Raw genomic sequence first — 15,990 nt, 5'->3', positions numbered from 1 at the left:
AAAAGGAGGTCTGAGGACAGACTTTGTGGGACAGCTAAGTTTAAAGAATAAATGAAGCTAAGGAGTGGCTCTTAAAGGAGATAGAGCATAAAGGGTCAGAAAGAGAATTCAGGATGCAGTATCACTGAAGCCACAGGAACAGTGTGGCAAGAAGGGGCAGGTATGAAGGTGAATGCCCTGCTACTGGAAAGGAGACTGGGACGGGCAGATCATTTGAGCAAGGGAGATGGAGCAGGCAGGGGAGTGTGGAAAAAGATTTAGAAGCATGGGGTAGGGGAGTTTAAACATCTCAGTAAAGTATTTTGTGCATCTGTCTGGTTTTATAGATGTTAATTAGAAGGGAAGGAATGGGTCTCCTAGGTCAGCTTCCTCATTTTCTATGTAACCTGGCTTGGATGAGGTAGCTGAGGCTCAATGGGGTTAAATTACTTGCTATACAGAAAGCTGGCAGGCAGAGGTAGGATTTGAATCCTGGTCCTCTAACTCTGGGGCCAGAGTGCCTTACATTCTATCACTACCTATTTGTTTATACTTTAAAATGTTTCTTTCTAGTATACTAAGAGACAACCATGGCTCCATCAAACATGTAATAGCAGATATGGATGGACAAGAGCCAAATGTCCTGTGTGTGGGTCTTTACCTATTGATCCTGCCCACCGAAACCTGCTCCAACAAAGAACCTGGACACAGAAGGACTGTGTGAGCTATGTTCGAGGAAGTTCCTGCCTAATAGGACTTCACTTTCTCTCTTTTAGATGGTTCTGCCCATCCTGCCTTTGAAATTCATGACCTCTCCTCACAGACCTACTCCCAGATACATTCATAACTACCTGCCAATAAAAAAGGCCTGCACAGGCCTTCAGCCACTTTCAGGAACTACTGGGCTCGGGGGACAGGGAACGAGGCCGCCCCAAGTCTACTGGACCTCATTGATTCCCTGGCTCGGCTCTGTTCTGTAGCCCTCCCCTCTCCCCGTCAGCTAAGGACCTCTTCCTTCTCCCCCTGCCCCCAACCCCAGCCCTAAGGCAGAAGCCCGAGGTGTTACCCCCCCCCCTTCATAACCTAATCTCCCTGCTTGCTTTAAGTCAAACCAGCACAACACCCAGAGGGATGTCTCAGTGAAAAGCTTGCTAAGAAAATAAACGACTTTTTCAGACTACGGCTCTATCCAAATCAGAAGGGAGATATTAAAGAAACTGATAGGAATCTGCCATTTGCAGCCACACAATACACTAAGCATAACTGTGCTTGCCGGACACCACAATTCACTGGGTGTCTAATTAATGTAATGCAAACTTCTGGCCTCTGGCCACTTCACACTTGGAAGGATAACATACACATAGGTAGCCACATTCATCTCTCCTTCCCTCCCTCCCCTCAAGCACCAGACATGCAACCTCATTAGGATCCTCTGGCAGATCTGTTGGACCTGCTTTGTGACTCACTTTCCCTTTCTCAGGCTGCAGACAGCAACATTTAATGCACAAAAAGTGTTTTGAAACCCAGATGGAAGCTACTGAATCAAGAGAGAGGAGGAGGACTGGCCAGTGAAGGTCCACCTCCTGTCACTATGAAAAAACGACATTCTTCTATCTCTGTTGCTATTGTACAAATACATTTTCTGCCTAGTGCCACCCAATGCCCCAGGGAGCACCCCATCCATCCAGTGGAGTGAGTTTTAATTGGAAGCTTAAAGATGAAAGTTTCAGGGGCAGTAAATTGGGTACATTGCCTTCTCGGAGTCCAGGAGGGAGACACAGATATGCTCCAAGTGGCTCATGGCTTACCCCCACACCGCCGTGGCAGCTTTGGGAGGGGATTTTCCCCAGCAATCTCCCCTTTCCCAAACCCAGCAGCCTCCCCGCGTCACCCCACCGAAGGCTGTGCTGTAACCCCCCTTGCCTCCCACAGAGCCCGGGCCGGTAGGTCCTGTGCTAATAACCCCACAGCTATGATTGCTGCAGATTCTAATAACACTGTCCGTATTATGAGCGCCAATGCCAATAATGCTCTGGGTATTATCACCGTGAGCACCAATAACTCCTGCTGAGATTGTCTCCAGTAATGCCGGCACATACTGCAGCGATTGTCCTCCTAATGCCCACCCCGGTGACATTGTTAGAGCTGAAGAATGGGCCCCACTGTACTGAGCAGCAGGGCTGGAGGGAGGAAGCTCTGCCCCCAGCCTGGGGCTCCGGCCTCAGGCATTTCCTGCAGCCCACCAGGCCCCCACGGAAAATGCCAGTCAGACCTACCACCAAGTGCAGACCGAGGGGGGTCAGGGCAGACCCGTTCTTCCGGGAAGCTGCTGGGGGGGGGGGGGATGCACTTCCTAAGTTCTCCTCCCCCCATTCCCAAACTGCCCGGGTCTGGTCCCTTCTTGCCTCCGCTCTCTCTTCCATCAGACCCATTGGATATACCTGGGCATTTGAGCAGCTCCTCGCCAGCCCCCCTTGTACAGCCTGACACCGGCCGCTCTGCTACCTTTGCCCGACCGGAGAGTTGGGCTACATCATCTTGACATATAATTATCTGCTCTCTTCTTAATCATCTGTGTTGCTACCTAACACAGGCTAGAAAAGGCTGCACTTTGTAGGCCCTGAATGAGGGCTGGGAGAGAGCTGCCCCCACTTTGCACTCCAGTGCAACTAAGCTCAGAGGAGATCCTGCAGAGTTGACTGGGTTGGGGAACCCCTCATGGAAACTTTCTTCTCCATACAGGGAGGGAAACTATCTTATCATGTTCACCTTTTAAAAAATATTAACCATGGTAATTGTGGAAATATATGTAGAGAAGAATTGCACATGTTTAACATATTGGATTACTTGCCTTCCAGGGAAGGGAAAAAAAAATTTGGATCATAAGGTTTTACAAAGGTGAAATTATCTATGCATATGTTTTGAAATTAAAAAGCTTTAATCAAAAAATTAATATAATTAATTAATTAATTAATTAACCTTTGGTAGTCTGGGAGGCCTGTAGACTTTTCAGAATAATATTTGTCTATTTTTAGAATTGAAGGAACTGTCATATTTCAGGTAGAGGTTAATGAAAATAAAGATGTAATTTTTTTCCATCCAAGTTCACAGACTCCACTGAAACCTATTTACCTTGTAGGTGTCCCTATTCTAGAGTAAGGGAAAAATTTCAGAGAGAGAGAGAGAGAGGAGAGAGAGAGAGAAGAGAGAAAGAGAGAAAGAGGGAGAGAGACAGACAGAGAGAGAGACAGAGACAGAGAGAGAGACAGAGAGAGAGACAGAGAGAGAGACAGAATGAATGAGCTAAGCTTCTGACCTCCCCTCTTACTCATCAGGGTTGCAAGGATGCTAAAAACTATAGACAACAAACATGGTCAGTTCTCCAGGGAGGAAAGAAGTTTGCCCCAGCCAGACCTAGCATACAGTAATTGTATTCTTCCACCTTTCCCATACCCTGCCACAAATTAGTTCCTTCTTCCAGGGCCCCAAGAGCAGAGAGAAGACCCATTCAAATTCATTCCAGCAATGTAATAAGTGAGAAGGAAAAAGAAAAATGGTTCCATGACTTGTCCCTGTCTTCTTTCACACCTTCCAACTCCCCACCCTTCCACCAAAAAGCCCAGGTCTCAATATATGGAAGGTGGGTTAGTGCAGAGAGGGGACACTTTCCTGGATTCCCAGAATTGGAGGGGAAAGGAGCAGCAAGGCAGTTAAAGATTAAATACTTCTGAGGATTTGAAATAGACTTTAAAATCCCTTGATTCAGCAAAGATAGCAGGGATTGGGAGGGAATGAGAATTCCTAAACTGGCTGGAGATGATGGATACATTCTCCTTTTCTTTTCTGATACAATCCCTCTTTCCCCATAACTGGGCCCAGGTTAGACTTGGGGGTGGGAACCTTTCTCTCACCACCCCTAACCCTAATGCAGCACTGCCTCGGCCAAAACAACCAAAATGAAATTTAGTGAGTGGTGTAGCCCATGTCAGCCAAATGGGTTTGGATATTTCAGAAGAAGGCGAAATAGAGCCAGACAAGCTGTTTCCCTGTGAAACGAGGCCATTAGGGCTCCTGGAAGGAGTCCAGCTCCAGGTCATCACTATCTTGCCAGGCCTGGGGCTCTCACATACTGTCCTCTCAGCCTGGGGTCCTCAAACACACTGTGCCCGCAGCCTGAGGTCCGGGGGCCTCACCCCTAATGTCCCTTCAGATGGGGGCCTTACATACGCTGTGCCCTCAGCCTGGGGCCTTTATACACCATGTTCCTCTCTGTTATACACGGAGTGCCCTTACACACATTGGACTCTTAGCTTGAAGCCTGGGGCCCTCATCCATACCTACATACTGTTCCCTTAGAGTAGGGCCTGAGGCCCCCACACATTCTGTCCCTTCGACCTGAGGGCTTTAACTCACTGTCCCTTCAGCCTGGGGCTATCACAGGGACTGTGCTCCTAGCTTTGGGTGCTCATACACACTGTCCCCTCAGCTTGAGGTCTGGAATTCTTGAACACATTGTCCCATCCGCCTAAGGCCCTCACACACATACTGCCTTCATATCGAGAGGGCCTCAATACATTGTCTTCCAGTTTGGAGTCTGGGGGCTCTCATTCACTGTCCCCCTCAGCCTAGAATCCTTACATAGGACTGTCTTGGCTTGAAGCTTTCATCGACATTGCCCCCCTCAGGTTTGGGGTGCCCACACACACTATCCCCTCCATCTGGAGCTCTAGAGCTCTTATATACATAACCTCTTGAACAGGTGGTTTCAGATTCAATGGGAGTGTACAGCTAGGGCATTGGGGAATATGGAGTGCCTCTGCTAAGACTGAGCCTATAACACTAATATTCAAGCAAATCCAGAAAACCCTTCTTCAAAAAGTCCACAATTTTCTCCTCTTGAAAGGGGGGGGGGGCGGGAAAGGAGCTTTGCAAAAGGGAGGAAAAGAAAGAGTTCTTAGAAAGAACTAAAATATCTTTCCAACTCTCCTTCCTTCCTTCCTTCCCCCCCAGCTACCTGGACTTTGTAATGGAATGTTACAAGCAAATGGAGGATGTAACCTCTTCATATGGGGCTAAGTAAGACTCTCCTTCCCACTCCCAGCCCCTCAGTCATTTACATAAGATAGTTTTCCAGAGAAAGAAAACCAGGACCTGTTGTGGGTGGTACCAGCCCTACCTTGACTGTCTGGGTCAGGTAAAGGAATAGAAAGTAAGAGGAGGGGTTTGAGGCTAACTCCTTGGCTCTCTGCATCTTCTGCCCCCCTAAACTTCTAAAGAGAAGTGGTTTCTGTTCCCCCTAGAATTAAACAGGGATAGGGTGAGTCCCAGTGGTGGGTGAGCAGATGGCGGAGCTGATGGCAGAGCCTGCACCCTACCTCTGTCTGGGAGCCAGCAGGGCAGTGGGGGGACCAGGCTTACTACTAAAACTGATCTCACCAAGGAGCAGCTGGGAGGCCAGCCCAGAAACCGGAGCCCTGTGCCCAGGGACAAAGCATGCAAAAGGAGGCCAAGCCTTTATCCTCCTCCCTACCTTCATCACGTTTCCTCTTCTCACCATTGGAGCGAGGAATCCCCAGGATCCCATTGATGGAGTACGAGCCTACAGGGTCATTGGAGGCGCTGGAAACAGGAGGGGAGGCCGTGCTGGGAACTGGACAAGGCAAAGTGGGAAGGCTGTCAGGAGAGCAGCTTCAGTATGGGGTGAAGACCCCAAGTCAAGGAGGGCACATTCAGAGGGAGCCTGATCCCTTCCTCTTTCTGGCACTCAGTGTGGGCCACCCCCTGTTGCTACATTTCAGCCCCATTTAATTCTCTCTCATCTCCACAAGCTGCTCTGTGGTAATGATGCCCTTTCTTACACATCCCTCAGGATGTTATAGGGGTTGCAAGAGGGGTTACAAGTCAAGTCAAGATCAATCCAACCAAGGAAAGAGTGTTTAGCAAAGTCTGTTTCATAGATATTTCCACATTTAGCCGCTTCCATTTCCTAGGTCAGATCAAATCACCTCAGAGCAAGTCGCTTTTCCATAGTTCTTACCCTTCAAGGCTAAACTCTACACCATGAACTTCAGGCAGAGAAAAAAGAGCAGGGAAAAGGAGAAATCCAAAACCCACAGAAAGAAAACGAGAGAGAGAAATATAGAGACCCAGGAAAAGAGAGGCTTAGAGAGCAAGAAAGAGGAAGGAAGGGGTTTTCCCCTAGGGAGGGAGAGATCCAAAGAAGGAAAGAAAAAAGAGTAAATGAAGCAGAAGGAAGGAATAGAAGGGGAGAGGATAAGTGAGAGTGAGACAGACAGCAGAAGGTCAGTATTAGATGGGGGAAAAAAGAAAGAGAAAGAGAAATAAAGAAAAAGGAGGAGGGGAGAAAATGATCAAAGGATCTTCTAATAGCTTTCCAGAGGGGAAATCTTAAGCTGTTTGATGCCTTCTGAGAAGAGCAGGGGGGTCAGAGCAGCCTCTCCCTTTGCTGCTGGTGTGCAACTCACAGGGACAGCTCTCATTTGCATGGCTTTGGAGTCTCCTGGAGATCAGTCCCTCCTATCTTCTTACCTATGGTGTGTCCAGGAGCTGTCACTCCTGTCCCTGTCCCATCTGGGGTCGGGTGGAAAGGCTGCTGAACTTTGGTCCGGATGATCCTGCAACAAACAATGGGTCAAGTCACAAAGTGGGTTCACTCTAGCTCAGTCCAGCCACTGGCTCTGATTTTTTTTTTCTGTTCTCCCTAATGCCTTCACTCTCTCTCATCCATCTGCTCCCAGTTGCCCAGCCCTGACTGCTGCAAGGAGAAAGTTTTCCCTCCTGTTGGCTCTGCCAATCCAATCTAGTGCAGCTCAGTGAGGAAGCAATCTGCATTCTGTCCTACCCCTGGGCATCATCCAAATTGCAGCTTCATTTCAGCAGCAAGGATAGAAAAAGGCAGACCAAGCAACGGCGCTGCACAGCACAGCAGGGCCCAGTAGCTGGTATTTCCCATTCTGGGAGGCTGAGGGAAGGGAGACTTGCACTCTCAGAGCCTCCTTCTCTCCCCCGGCCTTCAAAGTACACAAGGCCCACAGGAGCTGGGGAGAGGGAAATGCCAGACACCAAGCAGGTTTCTTCCCCACAAAAGTGCTCTGGAGCCTAGAGAAGGCAGAGGGGAAGGCACCCTAGCTAAAAAACCCGAGATGTCAGGATGTTTCCAGGGAGCCAGAAAGATTGTCTAGTAGAAAGAAGAAGGTGAGAGATGGCTGAAAGATCACACATAATCCCAGTGGGAAATCCTAATTGGAGGAGGATGTCATCCTACTAACTGACCTCAAACAGGCCAGAGCCTCAGTCTGGATCCATACAGATCAGCCTCTACCTGGAGAAAACTGTTCCCCCAGATAGCCATTCATATCAGTTTGCCCAGACAAATGATCTCCCTGGGCCTATTGGCTCATCAGTAAAACAAGCAATATCCAAATTGGATATCTATATCTCTTCCAGTCTTAAATCCCATGATCCCATGAATTCAGTTCATTTCAATTCAATCAATATCTACTGAATGCCTACCACTATGTAAAAGCTTGGGTTGGAACTCTGTGCATTGACTCAGAGTAAAAGGAACCAGATAAAAGTTTCAGGTTTGAAGGATGATTCTGGTTTCCGAGGGTCTGACCACCAGCCTGAAAGGTTCATCTAAGAAGCAATGCTTAGGGGAGGGTCCCTCAGAACACTGGACAAATCAGGTGTCCTGGGAAGAACTTTCTCAATGAAATTACTACTTTTTTCTGGGACATCTTCAGGTGGATTGGTCTTAAATATTTGAAAAAGTCAAGCTATCAGATGAATTAAAATGAGTATTAGTATGAATGCATACTCCACAAATATTTATACCTACTATGTGCAAGACCCTGGAAATTAATATTAATTGAACGCCTGAAATTTGTAGAGCACCATACTAGGTGATGGGGAGAAACAAGTATGGGAATATCCTCAAGGGAATCACAATCGATTTTGGAAAGAATGATAAAAAGATAATACAAAACACAAAATAATGTATAATAAATCCAACTGAATGAAAAAAGAGAAGTGCTATAGGAGTTTGTGGATGGGAGAGAGCACTGTAGGGTGATTCACCTGGGATATGTCTGAAAAAGGAGGAGGTAAAACTAAGCTGCATCATGACAGCACACATTTGTATCTTTTTCTACTGGGGAAGTCTGAGACTGATGTATCATCTAACTTCAGGAGTTTGAAGCTGTGGTAGGGAAGGAAAAAAAGAAGGAAGGAAGGAAGGAAGGAAGGAAGGAAAAAGGGAGGGAGGGAGAAAAGGAAGGAAGAAAAAGGGAAAGAAGGAAGAGAGGGAGGGAGAAAAGGAAGGAAGAAAAAAGGAAAGAAGGAAGCAAGGAAAGAAGAAAAATAAAGAAAATTAGGCTGAATTGGGAATCAGGAATCTTGGGTTCTATTTCTGCTGTGCCATTAACTGGTTATGTGATCTTCAGTTATCAATTTCTTTGGTTACCAGTTTCTTTAATCTATAAAACAAGGAATTATAGACTATAAAAGGTACTTTCTAATACACAAGTATTTGTGCATGATTCTAAAATGAGAAAGGAGACAGGGAAGGGCAGTAGAGGTAGCAGGAATGGAAGAAGCTCAGATATATAGGCAGGGCTATGCACAGGATGTTTTTCTCATGTGGTCTAAATCTATTGCTTTCTGGGAGAAAAGGAATATAGGTGTTATCTTTCAATATGTGGGGCTGTCAATGAAGAGCCTCTAACGGGTGGAGAGTGAGGGGAATATGGGCAAAACAGTGCTTTAGAAATGCGAATCTGCCAGCAGATAGCTTGGAGTAAAGAGAGTCTAGGAATAGGGAGACTAGTTAGAAGGCTATTGTAGTAGAACAGGCAAGAGGTGACGAGGTCCTGGACTGAAGTGCTGGACATGGGCATGGAAAGCAAAGGACAGATTAGAGAAACATTGTAAAGGAAGAATCAAAGTGAAGAATCCACAGGATTTGCTCGGTCACTGATTAGATGTGGGGAGGAGAGAGGAAGAATCGGAGATAATTCTGAGGTTTCAAGCCTGGGTGACTAGGAGATTAGTGGCACTATTGACAGAAAGAGGGAAATCAGGAAGAGGGAAAGATGATAGTTTGATTTTTAAACATGTTGTGCTTGAGGTCGGGGTGGGATATTGAGGTGGAGATAGTCAGTGGGCCATTAAATATCTAGCATTGGACCTTTAGAACAGAGAGCAGAGCTGGAAATGTAAATTTAGAGATCATTTGTATTCAGGTGAGAGACTCAGCCCGGCCAGCGGTGGAGAGAGAGATGGCTTTGGATCCTCAAAGACATGATGTCAAGCCAAGCTTCTGACACATACTCACTATGTGACCCAGGACAATTCACTTAACCTCTCAGGCCAGAGGTGTCAAACTTGGCCTGCCAACTGTATTCAGCCTGGAACACTCCAGTATAGCCTCAGATTGAAATGTAATTGGGAAATATTTTTTAAAATAAATAAGAATACAATCAAACGTATGCAATATTATATTTTAAAACTAAGTCAATACCTGGCCCTCAGGGATCTTTATATACACATTAGTTGCCTCATTTCTATTTGAGTTTGTCAACGCTTCTCTAGGTAACTATCTGAGCCTGTGAGTTCCACTGGTAGAAGGAATTAATTTCCTTTTCTGAGAGGTGCTTATATTTAGGAAAATCACAGATGCTTATATTTAGGAAATCACAGATGTTTCTGTCTCTTCCCCTTCTCCTATCCTTGCATTTCTTTATTAAATGATAGTTGAAGTCATCGGAATAGGTGATCTCTCAGAAGGAGAGGGTATAGCTAGTAGAGTAGAGGGCTATCAAGAAAACTGAGTGAGGATGTGGAACCCATGAAAGACAGGTAAGGGAGGACTAAGGTAGTGCAATATCATGGATGTCAAAGGACCATCGAGAAAGAGGAAGCAGTATACAATGTTAAATAGGATATTTAAGAGGGATAAGGAATGGGAAAATTCTTGGGAAGGAGATTGTTGATGACCTTGGAAAAAGCAGTTTCAGCAGCACTGTGGGAGAAGTGAGTTTGGGGAATAGATTGCAAGGGGTTAAGTAGTGAAAGTGAAGTGAGGTAGAGAGAGATATAGACTATCCTTTTGAAAGGTTTCATAGAGACAGACACAGAGAGAGAGAGACAGAGATAGAAACAGAGAGACAGAGACAGAGAGAGAAATAGAGACACAGGAGATAGAAAGAGAGAGAGAGAGAGAAGAGAGAGAGAGAGAGAGAGAGAGAGAGAGAGAGAGAGAAAGAGAGAGATTTAGCTATAGCACAAGGAGGCAGAAGGATAGAGGGGGAAAGGTTGGCTGGCTTTTTGGTTTTGGTTTTGGTTTTAGATTAAGAGAGGCATGAGCATGTTTGTTGGGAGAATGGGGAGAGCCATAGAGAGAGGAAATGCTTGGTCATGCAAGACAGGGAATCTTTGAAAGGATAAGGCCTGAGAGCCAGTGAGAGGGGGGATCAAGAACATCAGATAAGGGTTTCTATATTGGAAATAAAGGGAACATCTTACTCAGAGTGGAGGAAAGGGACTCAGAAATGGTAAAAACAAAACAAAACAAAAACAAAAACAAAAAACCAAATCCCCCAAAACACACACAGAGGGATATTTCTCAATACAAGAAGGCTAAAAGAGGCAGTTCAAATGATCTTTCTCTAAAGGAGGAGGTGAGATGGGAAAGAGGGAGTTGGTCGTAGGCTTGAAGAAAATAGAAGAGGGTGGGCAGTGTCTCAGAGATCCACATGAGGTAATGAAAAGGACTGCTGAACATCCGAGGCAGATTGTTTCCGGGCCAGGAAGGCTCTGAGAACTGACAATGGGCATCCTAGGTGGGCCCAGTTCTCTGGGTTTGGAATACAGACTCTGCTGATGGGCTGCGGGCCAAGAGCAGGAAATGCTGAGACTAGGAGAAGGTAAAGCCTCAAAGCCCAGCACAGATAGGGCTCTCCTTGCTGGGCTGCTTGTCTTTGTTACCCAAAGCCCCTGACCCCCAGGGCACTGGTGCAGATTTAGCTGAGTCAGAAGTGATGGAAAATCACTACTCTGCGACAGCAGTTTGGTGGCGCGTGCTAAAGGAGGGGTCGGGGCTCCTGCTGTCGGGTTACTAATAGTCCTGGTGCCTGTGCCACCGACCCAGCGGGCACTCAGTCCCCAGGGGCGGATCTTGGGAGACTTGAGAGCGGCGGGAAAACAAACCCACCATCCTCCCAAAGGCCTAGCGTTTCCTTCCTGCATCTACGATCAGAAACCAATGTAAGGGGTAAGTCTAGGCCATAGAGGTATAGATTCAATGCTGAAAGGGAATTTTGGGATCAATTCATCCAGCCCCCTCATTTTATTGGTGAGAAAACTCAGGAAGGTTACATAACTTGTCTAAGGTCGTACAGATAGGAAGCAGGGATCAGGATTAGAATCCAGGACTTGTGACTCCAAACCGAGTGTTCTTTCCACCGTACACAATTATTCCATTTTTGTCCCTTGGAAGGACTTATATAAAGGTGGGGCAATGCAGCTCACTAGCTTGTTCATTGTATGCTCCGCCACTAGAGGCTCTCTGTTCCTCAGTTTCCTTATTTGTTAAATGAGTGAGTTTGGGCTCCATGACTTCCCAGCTTGAAATGCTATGAAACTTAGGTGGCCTCCAACTGGTCTCACACACATACCCACACTCACACACACACACACACACACACACACGACACACACACACACACACACACTCATTCACGGCTTCAGAAAGGCTAGCTCTCCACCCAGCAGATGGAACCTTAGGTTGCTCCTCTCCAGAAGTTACTCTTGCCTCCTCCCTTCCCCTGCACTCCTTCACTGCAGGATCCACATAGGGGCTTACAGAGAGTCGTCACTTTCTCTGACTGCCTCAGGCAAGGGCTCAGCTAGCCTCCCCTTCTCCCACAGCCTGTCTGCTCTTCCTCACCTCTCTAACCAAATCCAGGTTCTGCATTCTTTCTCTCCCCCGAAACCCCTTCCCTTCAGACCTTCCTGAGAAGACTCGGGGATTCTGGCATGGGTCTCAGCTCAGGAGGAATGGCCAGCCACGGGTCTCAAGGCCTTCCACACAGTCAGCCCCTTCCTGTAGATGCGTCAGCCCCGTGGGTAAAGCCAGCCCCAGTGGGAGCTTCTCTCCCCTGGTGAGGTCCAGGCATCCTGCTGCAGTCCCTACTGAAAGCCCTGGCTAGGGAGAAGGATGCTCTACCTGGAGACGGATGCCCTGGAAGGGCTGATGGAACCCTGACCATGACACAGGTGAATAAGGACTGAGAAGGGGAGGATGGATGGGGCAGGCCAGGGCTTCCCCTCCGGGCGCTGACCTAGGCAGAAGATCTGCAGAGATCAGGAGTTGGCCCTGGCCCCAGCCCTTGCTCAGGGGCAGCTGGTACTTCATCTGGGCCTGGGCAGCCAATGCGGCAGCTGCTACTCAGAAAAGACACTCAGAGCCTCCTCCTCAAGGAACTCTGGGTGCTTGGCTAGGGCAGCCCCCTTCCTCGCCCAATCTCCAGCCGCCAGAGAGTCCTTATGGGTTAACAATACTTTAGTACTTCTAATGAGCATTAAAATAATAGGATCTGAATCATAAGTTTTTTAAACCAACACTGAAGAGGAAAATCTCAAGCTTCTAAGAATGTGCTTAGGCTGTGATCTTTTTTATTTACTCTTTCCTCTCACATGTAATCCATTTTCTAGGTAACGCGTAATTCTGTCATTCCCTTTACTTTCTGTCTTTCTCAGCTTCTCTCCATTTGCTTTGGTCTCTGTCCATTTGTCTCCGCTCTGTCTGTCTCTCTGTCTTGGGCTCCCTTGGCCCGCACCCTGAAGTACCAATGTGGCTATGTGAGTGTATTGATTCCCCAGAGCCGGAGGAAAGCAGGAGGTAGAGCTGGGGTGCAGGCATAGGGATGGAAATAGAAGGCTATAAATTATTTGTGACAGGAAAGCAATAGTGCCAGAGTGCTGAGCACAAGTCCTGTGTCACTATTAGATTCCTTTTAGCCTGATGACACTGTAAAAAAGGTTAAGTGTCTGCTGGAATCGTACACCTGGGGGGCCGGGGCAGCCCGGGAGCAGAACAAGCCACCGAGAGCAGGTATATCAATTCTCCAGGCCAATAATATTCCTCTCATTGATCGCCACGCAAAGTTCAAAAATCTCATTACAGCCAGGCAGACCAGGAACTTTTTACAAATCAATAGAGTGATATAATGTATGTATACTTAGTACAAATGTATCTATTCATCTATCCATCCATCCACAGTCCGCCTCAGGGTTTCCAAGTTAACCTACCCATCATATTATGTTATGTTATGTATGATATTATATTGCACGATGTTATATTATAATAAATGGCTTGTGAAAACTCTCCCTGAGGAGGGGACAAGAAGAGGTCCTGTTAGCACTGAAGTGACATCAGACATCTCATCTTAGACCGAGGTGCCGTCCACTAGCACTTTTCTAGAGCTAGGTCTGTCAGGGTTTTTAGGAGCAATGCTCCTGTGCCTTTTCCTGGAAGCCCGAAGGAAGAAACGGATCATGGAAGAGCATGAGAACATATTCCAGATTCTTATTCCAGTCTGTCAATGATTTCCACATTCTGGGTCATTCAGAGATTGTATATCTTGAGCTAGAAAGGACTTCAGAGATCAACTGGATTGTTCATAACTATGAAATAGGGGCAGGTGATGGTGGCAAAAGGGTATCATGAGACTTTGCCAGCCTTGGCCACAAGAGTTTGACCAATTGGACAAAACAGGATGTCCCCTTCCCACAAAAACTAACTTTCTGATGCTGATGTGCCCAAGTCCTGAACCACAGTAACAACAGACCAGAAGGGTTTGAGGGGGTCTTGGAAGAGGTTGTTATATACTCTATGTCTATAATTAACATCTGTAGCTCTAACTATATCTACATATTCATGAATATGAGAGAGAGGAGAGAAGGAGAGAGGAGACAGAGAGGGAGAGAAAGATAAAGAAAGAGAAGGGGAGAGGGAGAAAGAAAGAGAGGGAGGAAAAAACAGGAGAGGGGGAAAACTAATAGAGAGAAAAGAAGAGGAGCGGAAGACAGAAAGGGAGACAGGAAAGGAGGAAGAAAGAGAGAAAAAAGAGAGAAGAGGGGGAGAGGGAAGGGGAGGGAAAGAGAATGAGGGGGGAGAGAGAGAGGGAGAAAGAGATTCATTCTGACTTGGCAAATCCAAGAACCTACAAATACATTATTTCTGGCCAACTGGTTCCCTATACTCACTTGTCTTAAGTGAGCAGACAGTAGGGTTTTTATTCAGTGAATCCATGCTTTGGAGATCTATAATCAAAAATCATCCCAGCCAAAAAAACTTCTTGTGATTCAGGAAGCCAAGGGGATTTTGACCAACTAATCTATGTAATTTCCTCCACTCTACTTGGGTATGAAGGTGCCTTTTCTAAGCAGTCCACCCTAGCGCTGTGCCCCTAAGGCAAATCAGTAACAAAGGCATCATGAGACTTTTCCCAATAGGGTTTCAAACATGAACTATAGAAGATTTATTTTTAAGGGATTCACTTCTCCAGAAAATGATGCCCACTTTTCTATCCTTCAGAGCCAATATGTTTATCCCACACTGCCAACCTCAAGAACCTCAATATCACACCATTCACACCAAAATACCCCCCACCCCGGTCATTAAAGTGTATCACTCACACCATATTGTTCCTTCAGAAGTCTAAGGTCTAATATACATCAGAGCTCCGGGGTACATCATGCAATCTTCATTTGATATATCTCCCCCTCATTTTTCCCTTCCCTTTCCCATCTTAGCTCTAAATCTTAAACCCATATATAGATATATGGCTATAGTATAGTGCAAAGGACATTAGATTTGGGATCAGAAAAACTGGATTTGAATCTTGGCTATATAACCTATAACCATTTAATCTTTCTGAGTCTTAGAGTTCTCCAAAATTTTGGGCTAATAATATTTGCATTATCTGCTTTATAGGATTGCTGTGAGAATCAAAGGAAACAGGATTTATTATTTTGAACATAAGAACCCTGTTTTCAGCCTCTATGAGATCTCTATTCCTATACTGAGCCTGGATTTGAAACGTTTAGTGGCATTTACTTCCAAGGCTTTCTCTCTCTCTCTCTATCTCTTGTCTCTGTCTCTGTCTGTCTGTTTGTCTGTCTGTCTTTCTCTCTCACCCTCTCTCCCCTTTCTATCTTTCTCTCCTTTCCCTTTCCCTGTCTCTTTCTCTCTCTCAGTCCCCTTCCCTCTATGTCTCTTTCTCTCTCCCTCCTCTCTCTCTCTCTCTCTCTCTCTCTCTCTCTCTTATATATATATATATATATATATATATATACTAGTGGTTCTCAAACTTTTGTTTTCAATATCTTTATCCTATTAAAAATTCTTGCGGAACTCTCCAAAGAATTTTTGTTTATCTGGGGTATATTTATAGACATTTACCATATTGGAAATAAAAACTATTTTTGAATTTGTAGACCCTCTAAAAGGGTTTCAGAGATCTCCAGGATTCTCTAGACCATACTTTGAGAACCACTGAATATACTATATGCATATACTTATACATATAAGTATATGCATATATATATACATATATCTCCACTCTTAGTCACTCTCCTGATCTCAAAATCCTATATGACCAACTTTCTATTGAATTTCCATTTGGATGTCCAGAGACATCTCAAACTCGACATATCCCAGACAGAATTAATTATCTTCCCTCCACCAAGCCTACTCCTCTTCCTAACTTCCCTAGGTCTCATCTTATCAAGCCACTGTTCAAAAAGTTTGAGTGACTCCCTATTATCTCTAAGATAAAATACAAAGGCCTCTGGTTAGCATTTAAAGTTTTGCACAGCCTGGCTCCACTCTATCATCTAGCATTCCTCTTCACAAATTTTATAGTCGGGCCAAATAAACCTATTTGCAGTAACTTACATATGTCAGTCAATCTCCCACCTTTGGGC

General features: G+C 45.8%; 1 protein-coding gene across 1 annotated transcript in view; it reads right to left on the bottom strand.

Moving 5' to 3' along the window:
- PAX2 (paired box 2) overlaps positions 1 to 15,990 on the bottom strand; it is a 110,891-nt gene that overhangs the window by 51,467 nt on the left and 43,434 nt on the right. Inside the window, exons 6-7 of the mRNA XM_031949352.1 lie at positions 6,529 to 6,614; positions 5,510 to 5,629 (exon numbers count right to left, since the gene is read on the bottom strand). Of these exons, the coding sequence (XP_031805212.1) occupies positions 5,510 to 5,629; positions 6,529 to 6,614 (206 nt within the window). The remainder of the gene's footprint in view (positions 1 to 5,509; positions 5,630 to 6,528; positions 6,615 to 15,990) is intronic.

Source organism: Sarcophilus harrisii, chromosome 2 (assembly GCF_902635505.1).
Source record: "Sarcophilus harrisii chromosome 2, mSarHar1.11, whole genome shotgun sequence".
Classification (NCBI taxonomy): domain Eukaryota; kingdom Metazoa; phylum Chordata; class Mammalia; order Dasyuromorphia; family Dasyuridae; genus Sarcophilus; species Sarcophilus harrisii.
Note: the sequence above shows the minus strand (reverse complement) of the source record. Positions and strands in the feature narration are given on the sequence as shown.